General features: G+C 41.2%; 1 protein-coding gene across 1 annotated transcript in view; it reads left to right on the top strand.

Moving 5' to 3' along the window:
* Positions 1-18085, top strand: part of POMT2 (protein O-mannosyltransferase 2) — a 28249-nt gene that overhangs the window by 5237 nt on the left and 4927 nt on the right. The window contains exons 7-20 of the mRNA XM_032188367.1: positions 2265-2371; positions 3337-3419; positions 4282-4391; positions 6463-6529; positions 7411-7483; positions 8984-9062; positions 9788-9939; positions 11457-11548; positions 12872-12948; positions 14533-14604; positions 14791-14850; positions 15066-15171; positions 16699-16839; positions 17447-17561. Of these exons, the coding sequence (XP_032044258.1) occupies positions 2265-2371; positions 3337-3419; positions 4282-4391; positions 6463-6529; positions 7411-7483; positions 8984-9062; positions 9788-9939; positions 11457-11548; positions 12872-12948; positions 14533-14604; positions 14791-14850; positions 15066-15171; positions 16699-16839; positions 17447-17561 (1334 nt within the window). The remainder of the gene's footprint in view (positions 1-2264; positions 2372-3336; positions 3420-4281; positions 4392-6462; positions 6530-7410; positions 7484-8983; positions 9063-9787; positions 9940-11456; positions 11549-12871; positions 12949-14532; positions 14605-14790; positions 14851-15065; positions 15172-16698; positions 16840-17446; positions 17562-18085) is intronic.

The following is an 18085-nucleotide window of genomic DNA, read 5'->3' as shown; positions in this document are numbered from 1 at the left end:
CTGGTTTACATAAGCAGAGCAAGCTCAGGCTTCATGGGAGTGCAGCAGCCTCGGCTGCATGGCAGTAGCATGCTGTAGTCCATCAGGAGCCATAGGCAAGCTCTGTAACATGCAGTCTCTGTAGCCCGTCCTGAGGATGGAGGGAGCTGTAGGCTGCTTGATTTCACACCACTTAGTTCCTGTGAGTTCTAAGAAATCCCTAGTGTATTTAGGTGCCCTGTTCTAATCTATTGCATTTTGTGTCTGTGGGCTGTGAAATCTGAGAACTATCTTGATATCCCATTTGCTATCTGGCAACCAGCAGGAAAAAAATAGTAATTCTTCAAGCACGCTTTTTAAGAGATGTGCAGTTCTCCTCTTGTCTCAGCCTCTTCTGAAACTTAAAAATCCTGTTTCTTTCACTTACTGCTTTTGCCCTTATCATAAACAGTGGGGGACTTGGGGGACTTTTTCTATTCCTGCTGTGTGATCTGTTTTCTCTGATTAATGTGGATCAACATGGGCTGCAAAGATGCAATGTTCCGGCTCCGGAGAAGCGCTTCTTGAGCAGAGTCAGTTAATTGCATTTGAAATGGAACAAATCCATCACGTCTAAGCTTTCTGCCAGCAGACGGCTGCACAGTGATTTCATTTCTGCTGCTGGCAGCAAAGGCAGCAAGCCCCTGAGTGTTAGAATATGTAAAGAAATTTACTCCAGAAGGTAGATGCTTTCTGAATAACAAAATATTTGGCAGTTGTAGTGCTTGTGAAGAGAGAGGGGGGGAAAAAAAGCGAGGATCAAACCCACAAAGCCTGAATAATTTCTCTCTGCATTTGTTAGGAAACTCTTCATGATTATTTACATGAAGGGTTTTGGAGGCTAATTTGATTGCTAGAATTCTCAGCTTAACTTGGACCGCTCTTCTGTTTTGCTTGGTGTTGTCCTTCATGTGCATTTTCTTTTTGGCCTTTGCATTGACGTCTGTAGTTGTACAAATCTTTTTCACACAGATCAAAGCATATTTCAGTCATTTTGACTGGGGAACTGGAGGTTAGCTCATATGGTGCTGTGCTACAGAAATGTGGTTATGTGCCATCAGTCGGCGTTTTTCCAAGTGTCCAGTGGTTATCAAATGTTCTGCTCAAGAACCTGGGCTGAGCAACTGCCTCTTTTGTTGACTTCAGTAGGTTCTTTGTTTTGTAAAATGCTCAGCTCATGGAATCATAGAATATCCTGAGTTGGAAGGGACCCATAAGGATCATCAAGTCCAACTCCTGGCACCGCACGGGTCTACCCAAAATTTTAGACCATTTCTCTTTCCCTGTTACTTCTGAAATCTTTGGCTCTGGTATTAACGGATGGAAAATGATTAGCTTAATGATTGTGTGATAGGAAGAAAAAGGAAGATAGTGTGTTTGCCCTTATCAGCTTTGTAGTTAGATGTGGACATTTAGCAACAATTTTTGCTGTTTAAGCTATTTTCTCCTCCCACAGCTATTTATTACCCATTGTGTGCTTTATATTATGTGCTCTGTTACCTGCAGTGTCAGGAAGATGTGAATGTGCAACCACATATTGGCCACCTGTGTACGAGCGACCTCTCCCAGTGTTTTAAATCAAGTGCTCTGCTTTTGTGTTGAGGCAGCTGAAACGCTCAGAGGATTTGCTGCTGACTTTTCTGTAACTGCTGTCTGAGGAGCATCAAAAGAAGTTGCAGTATTATACTATCTTTGCTAAGTGAGCTGGTTCCTGTGAATGAAGCATATCTAGCCCTCACTGCATCCACATCTGCACTTGTTGGGAGTGGTGTATCTAGAAGCTTGTGCAATCATGTTTTCATTTTCCCTTTTGCTTACCTTTAAGGATTGCTATTCTAAAAGCCATTTCCTTGCTGTGATTTTATGTCAAGTTGTGTACCACTGGTAAACAGGTTAAGGTCCTTGGTAAACAGGTTAAGGTTCTTGTTTTCAAAGTCTTGTCAATGGGAGCTGCCCAGCCTCCTTCCCTAAAGTTAGGGATATTCAGTAATTGGGGAAATTAAAATGTCCCATTGTCTTTTTTATCTTCCCTCCAAGAGCCTGAAATTTCAAGGTTACCCCAGTTCCTCATTTTTGAGATGCACAGCAAACTCTGCCCAAGCTTTTACCTTTCTCTAGGCCTCTTTGAGGTAATTCTGCAGCCTGCTGCGCATGTGTGCATGGCAGACTGCTACTCAGGGTCCTGCAGAGTATGTAGTGGAGTTGTCTGAAGCTACACTGTTTGATCCAGGTTGTATTTATTACAGGTCATGTTTGGGAAGCATTTACTGGCTCGTGTACTCTGCCTCATCCTGCTCCCGCTTGCCCTCTACACGGCCATGTTTGCTGTTCATTTTACAGTGTTAAATAAAAGGTATTTTATTTTTTTTTTCCAGTAAAAAAATAATTTGTCTGTGCTTTGATTTAAAGACCATTGATTATGGATTTCTCCATTTTCAGCGTCACAAGCACAGCCACAAGCTGTGTCTTTGTTTAATTCCCTTCCCAGACTCCTGCATTGTTCTTAGAGAAAGGCTCTGGCTGAGCTGGCAGGGAAACAGAGTGTGAGCTTGAGGCTTTGATGTGCCAAGGAAGGATCCTGACCAAACTCTCTATCTTTTTTTTCTTCCCTTTCTTTCCTGGACCTGAAAATGTCTCAACTCCATTCCTTTTTGTAACTATCAAAAAAAAAAAAAAGGCATCGCATTCCTGAAAAAAGCTTTGACTGTGATTAAAAATGTCTAGTAAGTGTGCCCAAAGACTACTCTGAATGCCTACAACTAAGGAATGCTTTTTATGTGGAAGGAGCACAACAGCAATAAAATATGTAATGCTTTCCCACATGCTAATGTTAAGAGATGAGATTATTAAAGCATTTCACCATTAAAGAGAATATAAAATTAAATTTATTATATTTTCAGTTAAGTCAGCTGATTTTACCTCTAACCTATTAGTGGATATGAGACTTCAGGAGCCACAGGGACAGACTTTGTTATATCTGAGCCGACAGTGAGTCAATTTATTTGTTAGAAGAACACCTCCAAAGATGGTTAATGGTGCCAGAAGGCATACATCTTTGTGTTCTCAAGTCCTTCTGACTCTGGGCAATTTCTTGCAAGAATGTGTGTATCGCCTATCTGTTGTGATTCACAGCATTAGAGGTGCATCTAAGGCAAATCCCGTCAGTCTTCTCCTGAGGCCATCTGGTTTTGTCTTTTTTCCTTTTTTTTTTTTTTTTTTTCATTTTCCTTCTGTAAAAACAAATTGGTAGTGCATGATAGTTTTGTATGCTTGTTTTGCCAGATTTCAAATTGACGTGTTCTTTGCTCTATTTTGTAGTGGTCCCGGGGACGGTTTCTTCAGTTCTGCCTTTCAGTCCCAGCTGATCGGGAACAATCTTCACAACGTCTCCGTTCCAGAGCGTGAGTGCCCCAGGGAGTAAACTGCTCTGAGTATTGTCAATATACTTGGGGGTTTAAGTAAAAATAACATCACTTGTGAATCCGTGCAGATCATTCCTTTGTGGTCATGGTCAGGTCCATGCTGTTCCTCAGTATGGTTTTATTTATCAGCAGAAAAGAAAAAGGCTGAAAATTAGATTGTGCTTGGTGCACGGTCACTAGCTGTGTCCTCATATTACTTCTTGAGGGAAAGGCACCATTTTGAGGGATTTGACAGTGTTGTATGCATGCAGCTGCTCCCTGTTCTTTTGTTGGCCTTCAGCGTTGCTTTAGACAACAAAAAAGATTTGTCCTTGCTCCAGAGCTGCTACTGGGAGAGCATCAGGTCCATTCTCCCAGGTGATCCACTTGTGTTGGAGGTTGTGAAGGAAGAAAGTTGTATTAAGGCAGAGTACCAGCTGATAGCTGCTTGAGCTTGCCTCCCTTTCTTCTTGTGTTGCTGTAGGGGTTGGAGGATGGAGTGCTTCAAACTAGTCACGTGCTTTTCAAAATTGTTTGTTTTAATTTGACCATCTATGCTTATGGAAAGGTTTCTCAATCCTTTCTCAATGGAAATTGCATACAGTTAACCTAGCACTTCTGTTTATGCTATAACTGGCTGGGAGAATTTTAAAAGGTTTAAATATTGTGTAACAGTTTTACTGAATAGTGGATAGTGATGGAAGATAAGCTTGCAATGAGCTGTTTGGACAGCTCAGGAAGCGAGCTTTCATCAAAACAAAGTAGGAACATACATGCCTAATCAGAGCACCACAGGCTGGCTCTGGGAGACATTTATAGGAGAGCTGCCTTATGCTTTTTTCTCTTGTTCCTTCCTGTTTAGATTTGGCATATGGATCTGTGGTCACGATGAAGAACCTTCGGATGGCAGGGGGATACCTTCACTCCCACTGGCACCTCTACCCAGAGGGCGTAGGGGCTCGCCAGCAGCAGGTCAGTGCCCTGCCTCTGTCTATAACCATCTACTCATTCCTGTTGCACTTAACATTATTTGTCACTGTGACAGGAGCTATGTATTTACTCAGCACCTGTTGTCCTCTCGGTGCCACAGCTGGGTACTTGGAATCTTGAGTAAAAAGGATGCTTGAGAGCCCACCAGCTTGCACCAAAGAGGTGACTTGCAGTAACAAAACTTTATTGCAGTAGCAAGACTCTGTAGACAGTGACCATGAGGATTTTAAAATAATGTTCTGTAATGAAAGTGCTGTTGTTACCTCAGGGAAGGCAGTAGAACTTAGTTTTAAAACAAATCTATTACTTTCCCATATAGGTTTTGTTGCTGTATGTTAAAATCAACAGGAGATAGGAGTGCTGGGTGTTGTTTTCATTCCTGCCATGGGCTCTGTGACCTTAATATGAATTACTTCCTCTTGTGCCTTGCTTTCCTCATCTGTCAGCAGGGAATTTGTAAGGCTTTGTTCATTAAATTGGTTATCTGTATATTTGTAAGCCATTCATTAGCCATAATGAAAAGTGCTTAGCTGAGCTCTCTAAGGGCTTATATTTAAGTGATAAACCAGTAAATTGAAGTATAAATCAGAAACCATATTACTATTGCTAATTAAGTTTTAGAGAAATTAAGTGCATTTCTTATTTTTGTTTATCATCATTAAGCTTCACAAATCTTTGCAGCTTCTGCAGCCTTCCCAAGATAATCTCTGCAGTTTGCTTGTTAGTGTCTAAAAATTGTTCTGAACTCCTTGAAAGTTTCCAAAGAAAAACAAGTGTTTGTTCTTAACTCCATGAATCCTCTGCTATGAGGAGGAGGTTTTCAAAAACATTTTTTTAATTAATCATCTTCTCCTGCTGTTCTTGTCAACTAAAAATTCTAATACTGTCATGCAACATTGATGTTTATTACTGAATGTGGAGATATAATACCAAAACTTGTTCAAGGATAGACCAAATTAAAGTGCAGAGCATGCTTCCTGAGAGTGAAAGCAAGCAAGGGGGGTTTGGAGGATCCTGATGAGAGTTTCCTTGAGAGTAAATGGGACAAGGTAGAGACTTCCCTGCCACCCTGTGACCCCTACCCAGAAGGTGGGACAAGTTAGGGGACTGGGTGGTTTTTGGAGTATGGAGAGGGGAAGGGAGTGTAGAGCTTGGAGGAGATTTGGGGGAAGAAAAGATGAAGATTATGATCTCTTTGCTTCCTCCATCACCTCCTCTGATGATGATATGACCTCAAAGTAAGAGATTTTATCTCCAACTCCCCATTTTTCCCCCACAAAAATACTCCTGTATGCTCTGCCTCAGTCACCCGTCTGCTGGGCTGTCTGCTTGCATCTGAGTGGGAGGCACAGGTGCAGGGTTGGGATTGGGTCCTGGAGAGTAGGGCTTGCTGCTTCTGCAGCTGGAAGGGGAGAGTGAGCAAAGAGGGCAGAGTTGTCCTGCTGGGAAGGTAACCTCCTGCAGCAGCACCCTTGGGCCCAATAATCTCCCCGGCTCTTGGTAGCAATAAGAGCAGTTACTGTGTGTGAGGCTGAGCAGGCTGGTGAAGATTAGCCGGGTAATAATACTGCTTCAACAGCTGATCCCTGAATCCTTCCGACTTCCGATCTTTTGGCAAAAGTATTATGGTTGTCATAAGCAGTCCATTGTCATAAATCTCTACCAGCAATACTAGTGCTGTTTCCTTCTCATACTGGTCAGTGGCTATTCAAAAAGTCCAGATTTCAATACCCTGTTGTTGTAGAAGGAACCTCTAAAGTCAAGCTGTGTGGCTGGAAGCAGTTACTCATGATGCATGTGCACTGCCATTAAGTGTAGTGCTCTAGTGCTCCAGGGTGGATGTGCTGGACCCTGAGTAAAGGGTGGGATCTTGGTTAAGCAGTGGTCAGTAAATAGCTTTCTAGAGTGAAACGCTGTAAAAGTCTTCCCAGGTCTTCCCAGGTTTTCTCTGTTAGTAGTGCATTAATTTGGGGCTTTGATTTGCTGGCAAATTCATCTTTGCTATCACCAGCTTTATTCTTGTTTGGTAGAATAATTTATCCTGTGCTTTTAGGTCACTGCCTACTTACATAAAGATTTGAATAACCTGTGGATTATAAAGAAACATGACTCAGATACAGGTAACAAATACCAGTAAAGAGCCTTTTATAATTGCTGCTTCAGTTGTTAACATAAATATGTTGAGTTCCCTCCAGGGCAAAGTGTCCTTCATAGATAAGAGGAGGGGAGGAGGTAGAACAAGGGGAATCTGACTCCATCTTCATCAACCCTATTTGTATCTACCATTTTTAAATTTTTTTTTTCTCCAGGATGTACAGTAAAAATAAATTAAGCTTTTTTTGGCTGAAGGTTGCACTGACAACTTTTCAGTCAGGTCGGGTTGCCAATAACGGAGAGGAAATTAATCTGAGCTCAGTTAATATTTTGTGGAGTCTGTTATTATGGCTGTGACTCCTGGAGAAGCTGGTTCCCGGTATGTTCTGATACATGGTGTTCAAGTGATTTGCATGGTTGCTTCCTTGGACAATGTAGATTATTGAAGGTGATATTCTCTTGATTTAGAATATCAATTAGTGTAGCTGAGGCATGTTTGGTCTAGGGTAGTTTCCTTTCTGCACCTGCAGCACATATATATATAAATTGACAAGGAATACTCTAAACAACAAAAAAATGCAAGTAACCTGTATATTACAAAACTATAAACAGTCTTACAAGTGTCATTTTATAGTCCATGAAATTAAAACGTAGATATCTAGTTAAGAAGTTCAGTTAGCCTAGCCAGGCATCCTCTTTATTTAAGGGTTCTATGTACTGCTTTGGGTCATGTTACTCTATAGAGTAACCCTCAGGGCTGTTCTTTAAACTAGAGTAGTGATTTACACCAAGCTTACACAAACTATTTTGCCTTGTATTGTCTGCTTGAGGCATGAATGTTCACAAAAAACCTTGAGACCCTGATTTGTTTGTCAGTGCTTTGGTGTGATTAGTTTTCTTCCTCCAGCAGATCTGTCAGACCCCTCCAGCCCTGTGGAGTTTGTGAGGCATGGAGATATTATTCGCCTGGAACATAAAGAGTAAGGATGATTTCTGGGATGTGAAGAGACTGAGTGATTGAGTAGAACTGGAGGGCAATTTGGCCTGCCAAAGACTACAATGTTAGGCCAGCACAAGCTGGTTCTGTGGCAGAGGTGTCTGTACATCTGCATTGCCAATGTGGGCTTTGTGAAGGTTTTCTTCTTTGGTTTGTTTTGAAGTGTGTCTGTAAAATGGGAAACCTTTAACAGAACCATACAGCTTCATTATCAGTACCTACCTAAGTGGCACAGGGATTTGTTCAACTATGTGAGGTGCAATAGCAAAGGCAACTCCTGCAAAGAAGCCATTCAAAACCCATGTTCTGTCATTTTGTGCACAAAAATGACATAAATCACAGCTCTGAGACATTTTCAATGAAAATGTTGGCTTTTGCCTTTGTGATGAATAAATGAGGGTGACGTAGGGGAGCCCTAGTGACTTGATATTTAATCTTCATCTCATCTAATGTCACAGTGCCATAATGCTCTGTGCTATCACGGCTTTTATTTTTTAACAGAAGTTCTATATTTGTGAGCCTGAAAATCATGTCTTATTGCGTTCAGTATTGCATATTCACAAGTCATTGTGTAAGTCTTCCAAAAAGATTTGAAGACCTTAAAAAATGATACTTTGAACTTTGGGGTTTACTGCTAAGTATACAAAAATGAAAGTGGTAAAATCTTGGTTTGGCAATACTGGGCTTGCTTAACTTACACGTTGGAAGGGAATTCTGCAGAATGGGAGGTAAAACTGCAGCATTAGGGAAAAGATCCAGCAGGTGGCTCTCCTCTCTTTGCAGACAGATTTCATCAAGTGTGGGCAGAGGCTTTGTGTGCAGATAAGGCAGAGAGGGGAAGATGCAGCTGTGTTGTTGGCGAGGGAGATTCATAATATGAGTAAGAACGGACCAGGGTATGGCCTTGCTTTTCTGGTTGCCTCATCTACCAGTCCCTGCTGGAGTGAGAGGCTCCATCTGTGGCTGGTGTAATGGGGGCCACGATCCCCTACCTCAGTAAATCTGACCAAAAGGTACAGTCATTTACCTTAGAAGTAAAAGTGATAATGTAGAGAGGTCAGGATCTTGTTTTGCTTCTTGCAAGAGCAGGACTGTCAGTCCCACCTTTCTCCTTTCATAAGAAGGAAAAAAGCGTGTGTGTGTGTGGACCTCAGGGCAGTTTCACCTACATGTAAATGTTTTTGATTTACGAGCTGTGGTAGATTACCACTTGGAGGTGGTGGTTTATGGCCTGAGGGCTGGATTTATTCATGGTGTCCTTCTTCACTAAAAGTGCCCAGTGTGGCGTAAACTCAGAGTTGCATGGTGGGAAGCAGCTCTTTTGCTCTGTGGCCCCACTGCTGTCGGAGCTGTATCTTGCTCTGCCATTCGGTGGTCAAAGTGCTGGTGGCTGTCTCTGAATGCCTTAACCCAAAGATCTTATCACAAATTGATTGAGACATTTTAAAAAACAAACAAGGTTTGACTTTTAATTTAATTCCAGAACTTCAAGAAATCTTCACAGTCACCAGCATGAGGCTCCCCTGACAAGGAAGCATTTTCAGGTCACTGGCTATGGAATAGTAAGTGAATAGCAAGATGAAGCAAAAGCTGTTTGGGTTGGGGGGAGTTCATACTGTGCCAGGGGGATTTATTTCTGCTCTTAGTTTGTTTGCCAGGGTGGTAGATGTAGCTGTAAATCTACAGGATTAGAGGAGAAGTTGGTCTAGTATAAAATAGCTTATCTTATTTAAGGTCTATTTAATATGAACACAGACAAGAACATAACGTAAGCTTTAATGTCAGTCTAGCTTTGGCAGCCTTCAACTCCATAAATGCCAAACTGAGCAACCCTGAAGTTGCTCTGACAAGTATTATTCCGTGTATTTGGCCTTGTCACATAGACAACTGGCTTTTGTTGACAGAATGATGACAGAATTTTGAATCACGAAAATGAAATCTGCTTTGAGGGCTGAATTTCCAAAGGCTGTTGCCTAAACCCCTTCTGTGAAGCAGCCAAGTTACCCCTGTTTTGAAATGTAACTCTGAGCCACAGTCAAGAATGAATTTGAAGGGAAAAAAAAAAAGGCTGGCAAGATAAAAATGTCTGTGGTAGTTGCTCATGTGTAGAATCCTCTGTTTCTAATGGGGAATCTCTTCTGTGAAGTCTGAGCAATGATAGTGTGGGCTCTTTTGTTTAGCTTTGTCATCACTGGAGTTTCAGAAGTTCGTATTTGCAGTGTTTCAGTTGCATATGTCTTTTGGTTAGGTTTGCTTCTTTCTCTCCTATGGTGTTTTTCCATGATAGAATGGAACAGGAGACTCCAATGACTTCTGGCGGATTGAAGTGGTGGGCAGAAAGCCCGGGAAGCTTATCAAAGTCCTGCGGAGTCAGGTCCGGCTAACCCATGTGGCCACAGGGTGTTTACTGGGCTCTTCTGGAAAGACTCTGCCAAAATGGTAAGTAGCTTGTATTCCTTCCCTGCCCCACCCCACATGGCCTGGAGTTACCATGTTTGTTTGCTTATTGGCTCTTTTAAATTTAAACTCAGCAGTAACCACGTTTCCTCCATTTCTTTATCCTTAAAAAAATAAAGAAGTATCTAGGAGGTACGACAAGTACAACCAGAAAATCAGAGTTAGGATTATGCAGTTTATTACAGTGAAAGTGCCTGCTGGGCAGTGGCTCTGAAAAATCATATCCCTAACCAAGAGATCCAAGATTAGCACAGGTATTGATTTTGTCATGCAGTAAGTCCAGGAGGGGATGATAGCTGTGTTCTTCAAGGCCTGTTCTAGCCTTAAGGTTCACCAAAATTGCTAGAAACTGGGGCAGTTCGTGCCATTCCGTACCATAATCCTCCAAACCTATTGTTACTGGTATTAACTTCTTTTGTTGTTGGAATTCCGTCCTGCTATTTTCACATGAGGTGTTTGTAGTGTGAGGGCAACAGTAACAATCTGATGTTAACAGGGGATGGGATTTAATATGTTTACGGATTATATATCTTTATCACAAAACGAGGTGCATGCAGAGACATCCAGACTAATGCCAAACAAGCTGCTCTATCTGCACAGCTCCACTGTGTGGGATGCTAACATGGATCCTGAAGCAGCAGGCTTCTGCTTCCAGAGCTGCTTCTGTCACTGCTCGCTTAGGTTTCCCTTCACTGTTTTATGGTTTTAAAAAAAAAAAACAAAACAAAAAACTACTAAGAAATCTGGTGAATGCTGAATCATGGTGAGTGCAGGCAGATACTTCTGCCTGGTCAGGAATGCAAATGGCATTTATATCTTTTTCAGTGAGGCTGGGTTCATGAGTAAATAATGTGTTTGGTTTAAAATAATAAATCACTGTCTCTGACAACAGCATTCAGGAAGGGAGGTATATATTTTTTTGTACTAACACAAACTTACCCCGTGAGTGAAAGTCACTGCTGCAAAATATTTATGACATTAAGAGCTGAGGGGGAAGAAAACCCAGGTAACTGCAAATAAAGATTTTTTTAAGACTTTGAAGGGGAATAATCACTGTCCTTCAGAAAGTTAAGTGATGGTTGATTAATGTAATTAATGAATTAGTGGAAGTAAGCTTGGTAAGTGGCAGTTGATAGAAAATTCCTTATTAATCTGTCAGACTACTGCAGGGTCTGATGCACTTTCTACACAAGTATTTGATGTGACTTGCTAGAGATAGGGTGACAGAGCAAGTGGTGGGATCCTCTGAAGTTGATCCTTTGTTTCTATAAGCATGGATTGACTTAATGATGGTGATTTCGTTTTTTTCTGGAGAGACTGTAAGGGTTGACTTGAAGTTGTCAACGTGCAGCTTCTTTGCGCTAAGTGTTTTGACGTTAGGCACCCAAATTTAGAAATGTGGCCCATATATTTAGTGGAATTTGTATGTAGGCTTTCTTTTAAATCTGTTTTGGTTTCTGCGTGGTGGGATAGTGTCTGACTGTTCTGTTGTTCCTCAGGGGTTGGGAACAAGTGGAAGTCACCTGCACACCATACCTGAAGGACACTCCCAACTCCCTCTGGAACTTTGAAGATCATATCAACCCCAAGTGTGAGTCATTTATTTTCCTTTACATTGAGGGTCCATTTTGGCTCCCTGTTAAGGGAAAGGATGAGCTATCAGATAGCAAGAACTGGCAGTCAGTGATTTGGATTTGTCTGTTGTTCCACAGCTCAGGTGCAAACTTGCTAAGCTTGGGCCAGTTGTTCAGAGATGTGTAGCCAAGGGGAGTTTCACATCGGATAGCAGGAAAAGGCTCTTCACTGAGAGGGTGGTCAGGCACTGGAACAGGCTTCCTAGGGAAGTGGTCACAGCACCAAGCCTGCTGGAGTTCCAGAAGCGTTTGGGCAAATGCTCTCAGACACGTGGTTTAATTTTTAGGTAGTGCTGTGTGGAGCTAGGACTTGGATGCGACAGTCCCTTCCAGCTCAGTTTATTTTACGATTCCATGACTTCACTGTTTGAACATTGAACTGGTGATATGCTTCAAGTGTAGTGGAAAATATAAAGACATTTTAAGGATTTTGAGATTGTCCTGGGTAACAAAAGTATGAAGTTTTATAGGTACTGCAGTGCAAGCTGTTATTTTTAACGTCATTGGTTCAATTGGGAATCGTTGCTCTTAATATGAGTATGTTGTGTATATTTGAATGATTTTTTTTAAGTTAAGATCTACCCTGCTCTGCTATATTTGCTTCCTTCTCTTACAGGTTATGCTAAGTAATGACTTTGCAGTGCCATCAAGTAATAGATAGTAGAAGTATGACAAAGACTGGGAAGAGAACAGTGTGCCAGTAATGACAGATGGGCCTTGCAGCCTCATCCAGGAGTTAGATATGTGTCACAGCCTCATTTGGCCTGAATTGTTTGGTGTGGTTTTCCTCCCATGAATTGCAGCTGACTTGGGCTGAGTTCTGAGTTACCAAAAACATGGTGTTCCTCACCTTTTCAGAGCAACTCTGCAGATTGGAGGAAAGCAATCCTGGGCTTGTTGACTTGGTAGAGTTTCCTCTTCTGTTGTACTGCATTTTGTATTCCCACACGCGTGGCTCATTTACAGATAAACAGAAGCATATGAGCAATATGTCTCTAATTTCATCTAGAAATAGAGATCTGTTTATTTCAGAGACACACATATTTCTCTTGCTCCTGGAAATAAAGGAGGAAATCTAGGAGTACATCAGATGTGAAATTCACTGGGGGTTACTTAGACTTCAAGCCTCTGCATTTAGAATATGAATGAATTGCATAGGGAATTAAAAGAGGTGCTAGAAGCAGATTTGTCACAGGAGGAGAGAGTTTAGTTTTATTATGCAACAGGCAAATAAAAGTAAAACATACAGATTTCTAATCTACTTTCCTCTCTTTCTGTAGTGCCCAATATCAGCCTGGATGTTTTGAAGCCTTCTTTTGCAGAAATTCTGTTAGAATCCCACATGGTTATGATCCGGGTAAGATACCATTAATTCCAGATGATCATTTTCTCTTCCTTTATCTTTCATTTAAAAAAGAAAAAAAAAAAAAGCATTTTCTGAGATATCTGGGTGATGGCTGTAAGCTAGGGCAGAATTTATGTGCCCCAGCAACCTACTTGCCTTTTTGCTTAGAAAAAGAGGTGCTCTTGAGGCTAATTTTTCCAAAAGTTTAGAAGCCTTGGGCTTGATGCCTAGCTCTACTGTTAAGGTGATTTAGCTACAGTCTAGTTCTGTAATCTCTTTGCTGCTGAAATCCTGTTCTGTAAAGGAGAGCTTAGGATTTTCTCCTAACTTAGCAGAAGGTTTTGAAGTTAAATTAGTATTTGTGGAGCAGGAGGATACTACTATGGTCACACTCAGGAAAATTAGGTAAACAGACACTTAAAAACACAATAAATGTTTGAACTGAAAATGGAAAACTCCTGTTACTTTTTTTTAAAGCTTATTGAGATGCTGCATTTTCAGTTTCATCTTTATGCCTGAAGATACATGCAAAAGAGATGGATTTAATATTTTCAGGGTGGATTGGTCTTGTGGTCTTTTCCTGTGTTTGTTCTTTGATCTTAGCCACAGCCCTTCTGCTTCTAGCTTCTCACTCCACCTGAAAATAATAGAAGGAGTTCAGTTGGAAGGGACCTTCAAAATCATCTAATCCAACTGCCTGACTGCTTCAGGGCTAACCAAAAGTTAAGCACATTAATGAGGGCATTATCCAAATGCCTCTTTAAGACTGACAGGCATGGGACATAAACCACTTCTCTAGGAAGTCTGTTACAGTGTTTAACCACACTCACAGTAAAGAAATTTTTCCTGATGTCCAGTCTGAATCTTCCCTAGCACAGCTTTGTGCTGTTTCAACGTGTCCTGACATCAGTTACCAGGGGATAGAGACCAGCATCTCCCTCTCCACTTCCCCTCCTCAGGAAATTGTAGAGAGCAATGAGCCTTTTATCCTGTCTAGACAACACAAGTACCCTCAGCCTCAGGGACGTGCCTTCCTAACCCTTTTACCAGCTCTGTTGCCCTGAAGAATGGGAATGTACCACTTTGATATGGGAGTCTAAGGTTTAATTTGTTTGTTTGCAAAGGTGTTCTCAAAGTTGCTAAAGAAGGTAGTCAAACAACTTGTTAGTAATGTTAAGTATTTCCATGGCAACCAGTGATAACGTTGTCTCAGGTAAGAAAGCACCTGCAGGAGTTTCCATGGAAATAATCTTTTCTGAGGTTTTTATTTCAGAGTGAAAGGAAGCCTGTTGAAGTAGTCTCTTACTGAACAGACATCTTACTTATGCAACGTGTATCCTTAGTGACAGAAAACCTGGAGAACAGAAATGAGAGAATACTGCCTTTAATCACACCCAAAGAATGTTTTCACTTGCTCAGTAGTATTAAAACATTCTTTGTCCTCATTGTAACTCTCTCCATAAGATGATGTGTGCATGTAGTCAGAAAACTGTCTTTATTCAGGAAGAGTGTTCATGTATGTTTGTAAACTCAGATGTTTATGAGCAGACTTTGCAGCACAACTGCCCGCTCATTTCATTTTTTTCTTATCTGTAGGGGAACAGTGGCCTGAAACCAAAGGACAATGAAGTTACATCCAAACCCTGGCACTGGCCTATCAACTACCAGGTGTGTTGATCGGTCCCCCTTCCTTTCTGCTCTCAGGTACTTCACAATGCTTCTGGAAGCACAGGACCTCTTAATCACATTGAAGCTGCCTTGAAGGGAAGTGGTCTCGCCTTTGACACTGTAGAAACTAAGAATAAGCTGCAAGGATTCAAACCCTTTTTGCTTACTTCTGGTTTGTTTCTTCAGGGTCTGCGTTTTTCTGGTGTCAACGAGACAGATTATCGGGTTTATTTGCTGGGAAACCCGGTAAGTTGGAACAGGAGGTTCCAAGATAATGTCTTTAGCAAATTTTAGCTTACTCATGCTTTTTCCAGTGACAATGTTTCTCTTACTCTTCTTTCTTTTGGACTGTCTCTCTCATTTTATTCTTAAATGTTTGCATGTAGCTTTTCATTCCCTTTCACATGTTCATTCCTGTTTACAGCCTTAAGTCCTAAAAGTCTTTCTCTTTTCCTACATAGGTGGTTTGGTGGCTAAATCTGTTCACTATTGGGTTGTATCTTCTGACAGCAATTTCCACTGCTGTGGCACTGAAGAGAGGTGTCCAACTGTCATCTGAACTCAAAGGTGAGGTCAGTTCTCCTATGCATCCTACATTATAGAATCTGTTACAACACCCTCGTTTCCTGGCACGGAAAAGCTGATGTTAGGATTTCTGTGTTAAAAACTTACTCATAAATCATATTAAAGCCTCTGGAAGTTGAACACGGTGCTGGGGGTGAGCATCAGAAAGGTAGAAGTGTGGAAATTCATGGGCTGAGATAAAGACAGCTTATTAGGTGAAGTAAAAGCTGCATGTGCAAGCGAAGCAAATCAAGGAATTCATTTGCTGCTTCTCATTGGCAGGCAATTTCAGGACAGCAGGGCTCATCACACATAATGGTTTCTTGGGAAGACAAATGCCATTGCTCTGAATGTCCCCTTCTCCTCCTTCTTTTCCCCCAGCCTTTGTTACTGACAATGACATCAATGGCATGGGATGTCCCTTTGGTCAATCTGGGTCAGCTGTCCTGGCTTTGTCCCTTCCTAGATCCTTGTGCCCCCCCCCAGCCTCCCCACTGGCAGGGCAGCAGCATGAGAAGCAGAAAAGTCCTTGTCTCTAAACACTGCTCAGCACAATCGGTGTGTTATCACCACTATTTTCATTAAAAATACGAAAAGCAGCATTGTAAAAGCCTCTATAAAGAAAATTAACGCTATCCCAGCCAAAACCATGGCATTACTGCTGCTTAGAAATGACCAGCTGCATATTTGTTGGAGCGGTTTTTGATCTGGACATACCACTATGAGAAGGTGATAAAATCTGATGTTTTTTCTAACAGAGCTACTGACCCCAGCCAGGGTAATACAGCTTTTTGCAAATCCTAAGAAGTCATACCTTGCAGTTTACATCGATGGCTACTTACTTTTGTAGATCTCTACATTGGAAGGGAAATAACAAACATGATGTGACACTATTAAGTCAAACAATAAGTGATTAGCTAATCTGCATGCAGACATCAGAGCTCTCGGTCCTTTCCCCATGCTGTGAAAGCTAAGCAACGTTTCTTTCCAGGAAAGGCTGGCAAAGTGATCATCTAGATGGCTTGTAGTCTCATTGCAGAGAACATAAAACATCGGAAACTGGAATGACCTAATTAGTCTAATGTGCATCCTGAGAAACTGCAAATTTGGTCTTAACATAGAGCCTCTAGGGCAACCTCCTGCCAATCCACTGAGACTTATCAAAAAAGATATATTAAGACATATTTCTTATGTAAAATGTAATAACATACAAAATGCTATATAATAATAAAATGCAATATTAAACATAAATGCAGTTATATAATACCTAATGCTCATTTTTCTCCTGGAAGGTGTTTGTGTATATATAAAAAGAATGTAGCTAGGATAGTGCAGAGGCTTGGACCAATTTCAGACCAATGCATGACTTACTCCAAAGATCATTCCTGTTTATTTTGCTGTGATTCACATGCTACTTACTGTGACGAGGCTTGTAAATAGGATCTGTTTTTGTTTGTTTGTTTGTTTTGTTTTGTTTGTTTGTTTGTGTGTTTTTTTTTTTCTGCTGAAGCCTGTTTGTTTGTGTTCCAGAACTGTCCCGGGTTGTGCTTCATGGTGGAGGACAGATTGCTCTGGGCTGGTTCCTTCATTACCTCCCCTTCTTTATGATGGGCCGAGTTCTCTACTTCCACCACTACTTTCCTGCCATGCTTTTTTCCAGCATGTTGACAGGTAAATACAGAAGACTGAGAGAAGATGAGGCAGGGAAACAGGTGAAATTCTGTTAAATGGAGATTTTTCAGACTAAACAGTATATTCTCATATTTTTTTCTGCCTGTGTAAAGTGCTTGAAAGCACTGAATAAATGAAAATGTTTTTCACAAAGCAGCTTGCAGTGCCTACCTGTCTCTTTTTCATTGCCACACTGAAGAGGCAGTCATGTCTAGTGGTTAGGGTATTTGAATTGAGATGTGATTCCTATCCTCTGCTGTATCATTGTTACTTTGTGCTTTTATATGTGTTACTTCCTTTTTTTTTTTTTTTTTTTTTGCTGTCCTTACGTTTCTGTCATGTCCAGTTGTAATTCAATCTTGGTAGTTTTTATTGTGATTTTTGTGCCACCTTAGTTAACAGGCTGAGGTCCAGATCTCAAGTGGGAAAGAAAGAAAAAATAACTCTGCTGATAGAAAACAATCTGTATAATTCTAGCAAGGTAAATAGATTTAAAAACTGACAAGGTTTTTTGGTGTTAATAGAGCTTGGTCAGCCCAGTCTGACTGAATGTAGCAACTCTTGTTTGGCTCCTGCATTGCTCCTGATTTCTGCCTGATCCTTCTAGGAATCACCTGGGACACACTACTGAAGTTCTTTGCTGGGTTCTTGTCCCCCAGCACTGCAGCTAGAAGAGTATATGGAGGAGGGATCCTGGCGCTGGTTCTACTCATCATGTACAGGTGAGTGCTGAAAGCTCAACTTCTGAATGTGTAACAACCACAGTCTCAGTGGAACCTTTGTGCCTGGTAACTACCCTTAGCATTTGTTTCTGCCTCTCATCTCTGCTGAACATCAAGCCCAAATCTAAACTCTCAAATTTGATTAGATTCAGCATCTGTGTCCCAGCAACATGTTTTAAAACATCTTTCCATTGCAGAGAATCTTTCTTTCATTCTACCACTCAGTATGAATGCTCCATTCTCTGCTGAACTCGGAGTTCAGTGATTTCTGATTCTAGTCCCCATGCCAGGTGGTGCCAGATCCCTCAAACACAGGCAAATTCTTCATTGCTGCAAGCTTTCTCAGTTGCTGTTCTTCAAAGCTATTGTTTCCTAAAAGAAAATGATACCTGTGAAGAAACTGTATTATGTGTATATTGTACTCAGCAGAGATTAGAATGTCACCAGCGAAGTTCAAGAGCATCCAAAAAACAAAGGTCCCATAGGATATCTGTATGGACTAACACGCTGCATTGTTGTTGAGA

The sequence above is a fragment of the Aythya fuligula genome, chromosome 5 (genome assembly GCF_009819795.1).
Source record: "Aythya fuligula isolate bAytFul2 chromosome 5, bAytFul2.pri, whole genome shotgun sequence".
Classification (NCBI taxonomy): domain Eukaryota; kingdom Metazoa; phylum Chordata; class Aves; order Anseriformes; family Anatidae; genus Aythya; species Aythya fuligula.
The sequence above is the reverse complement of the archived record's forward strand: the minus strand, read 5'-3'. Positions and strand labels throughout refer to the sequence as shown.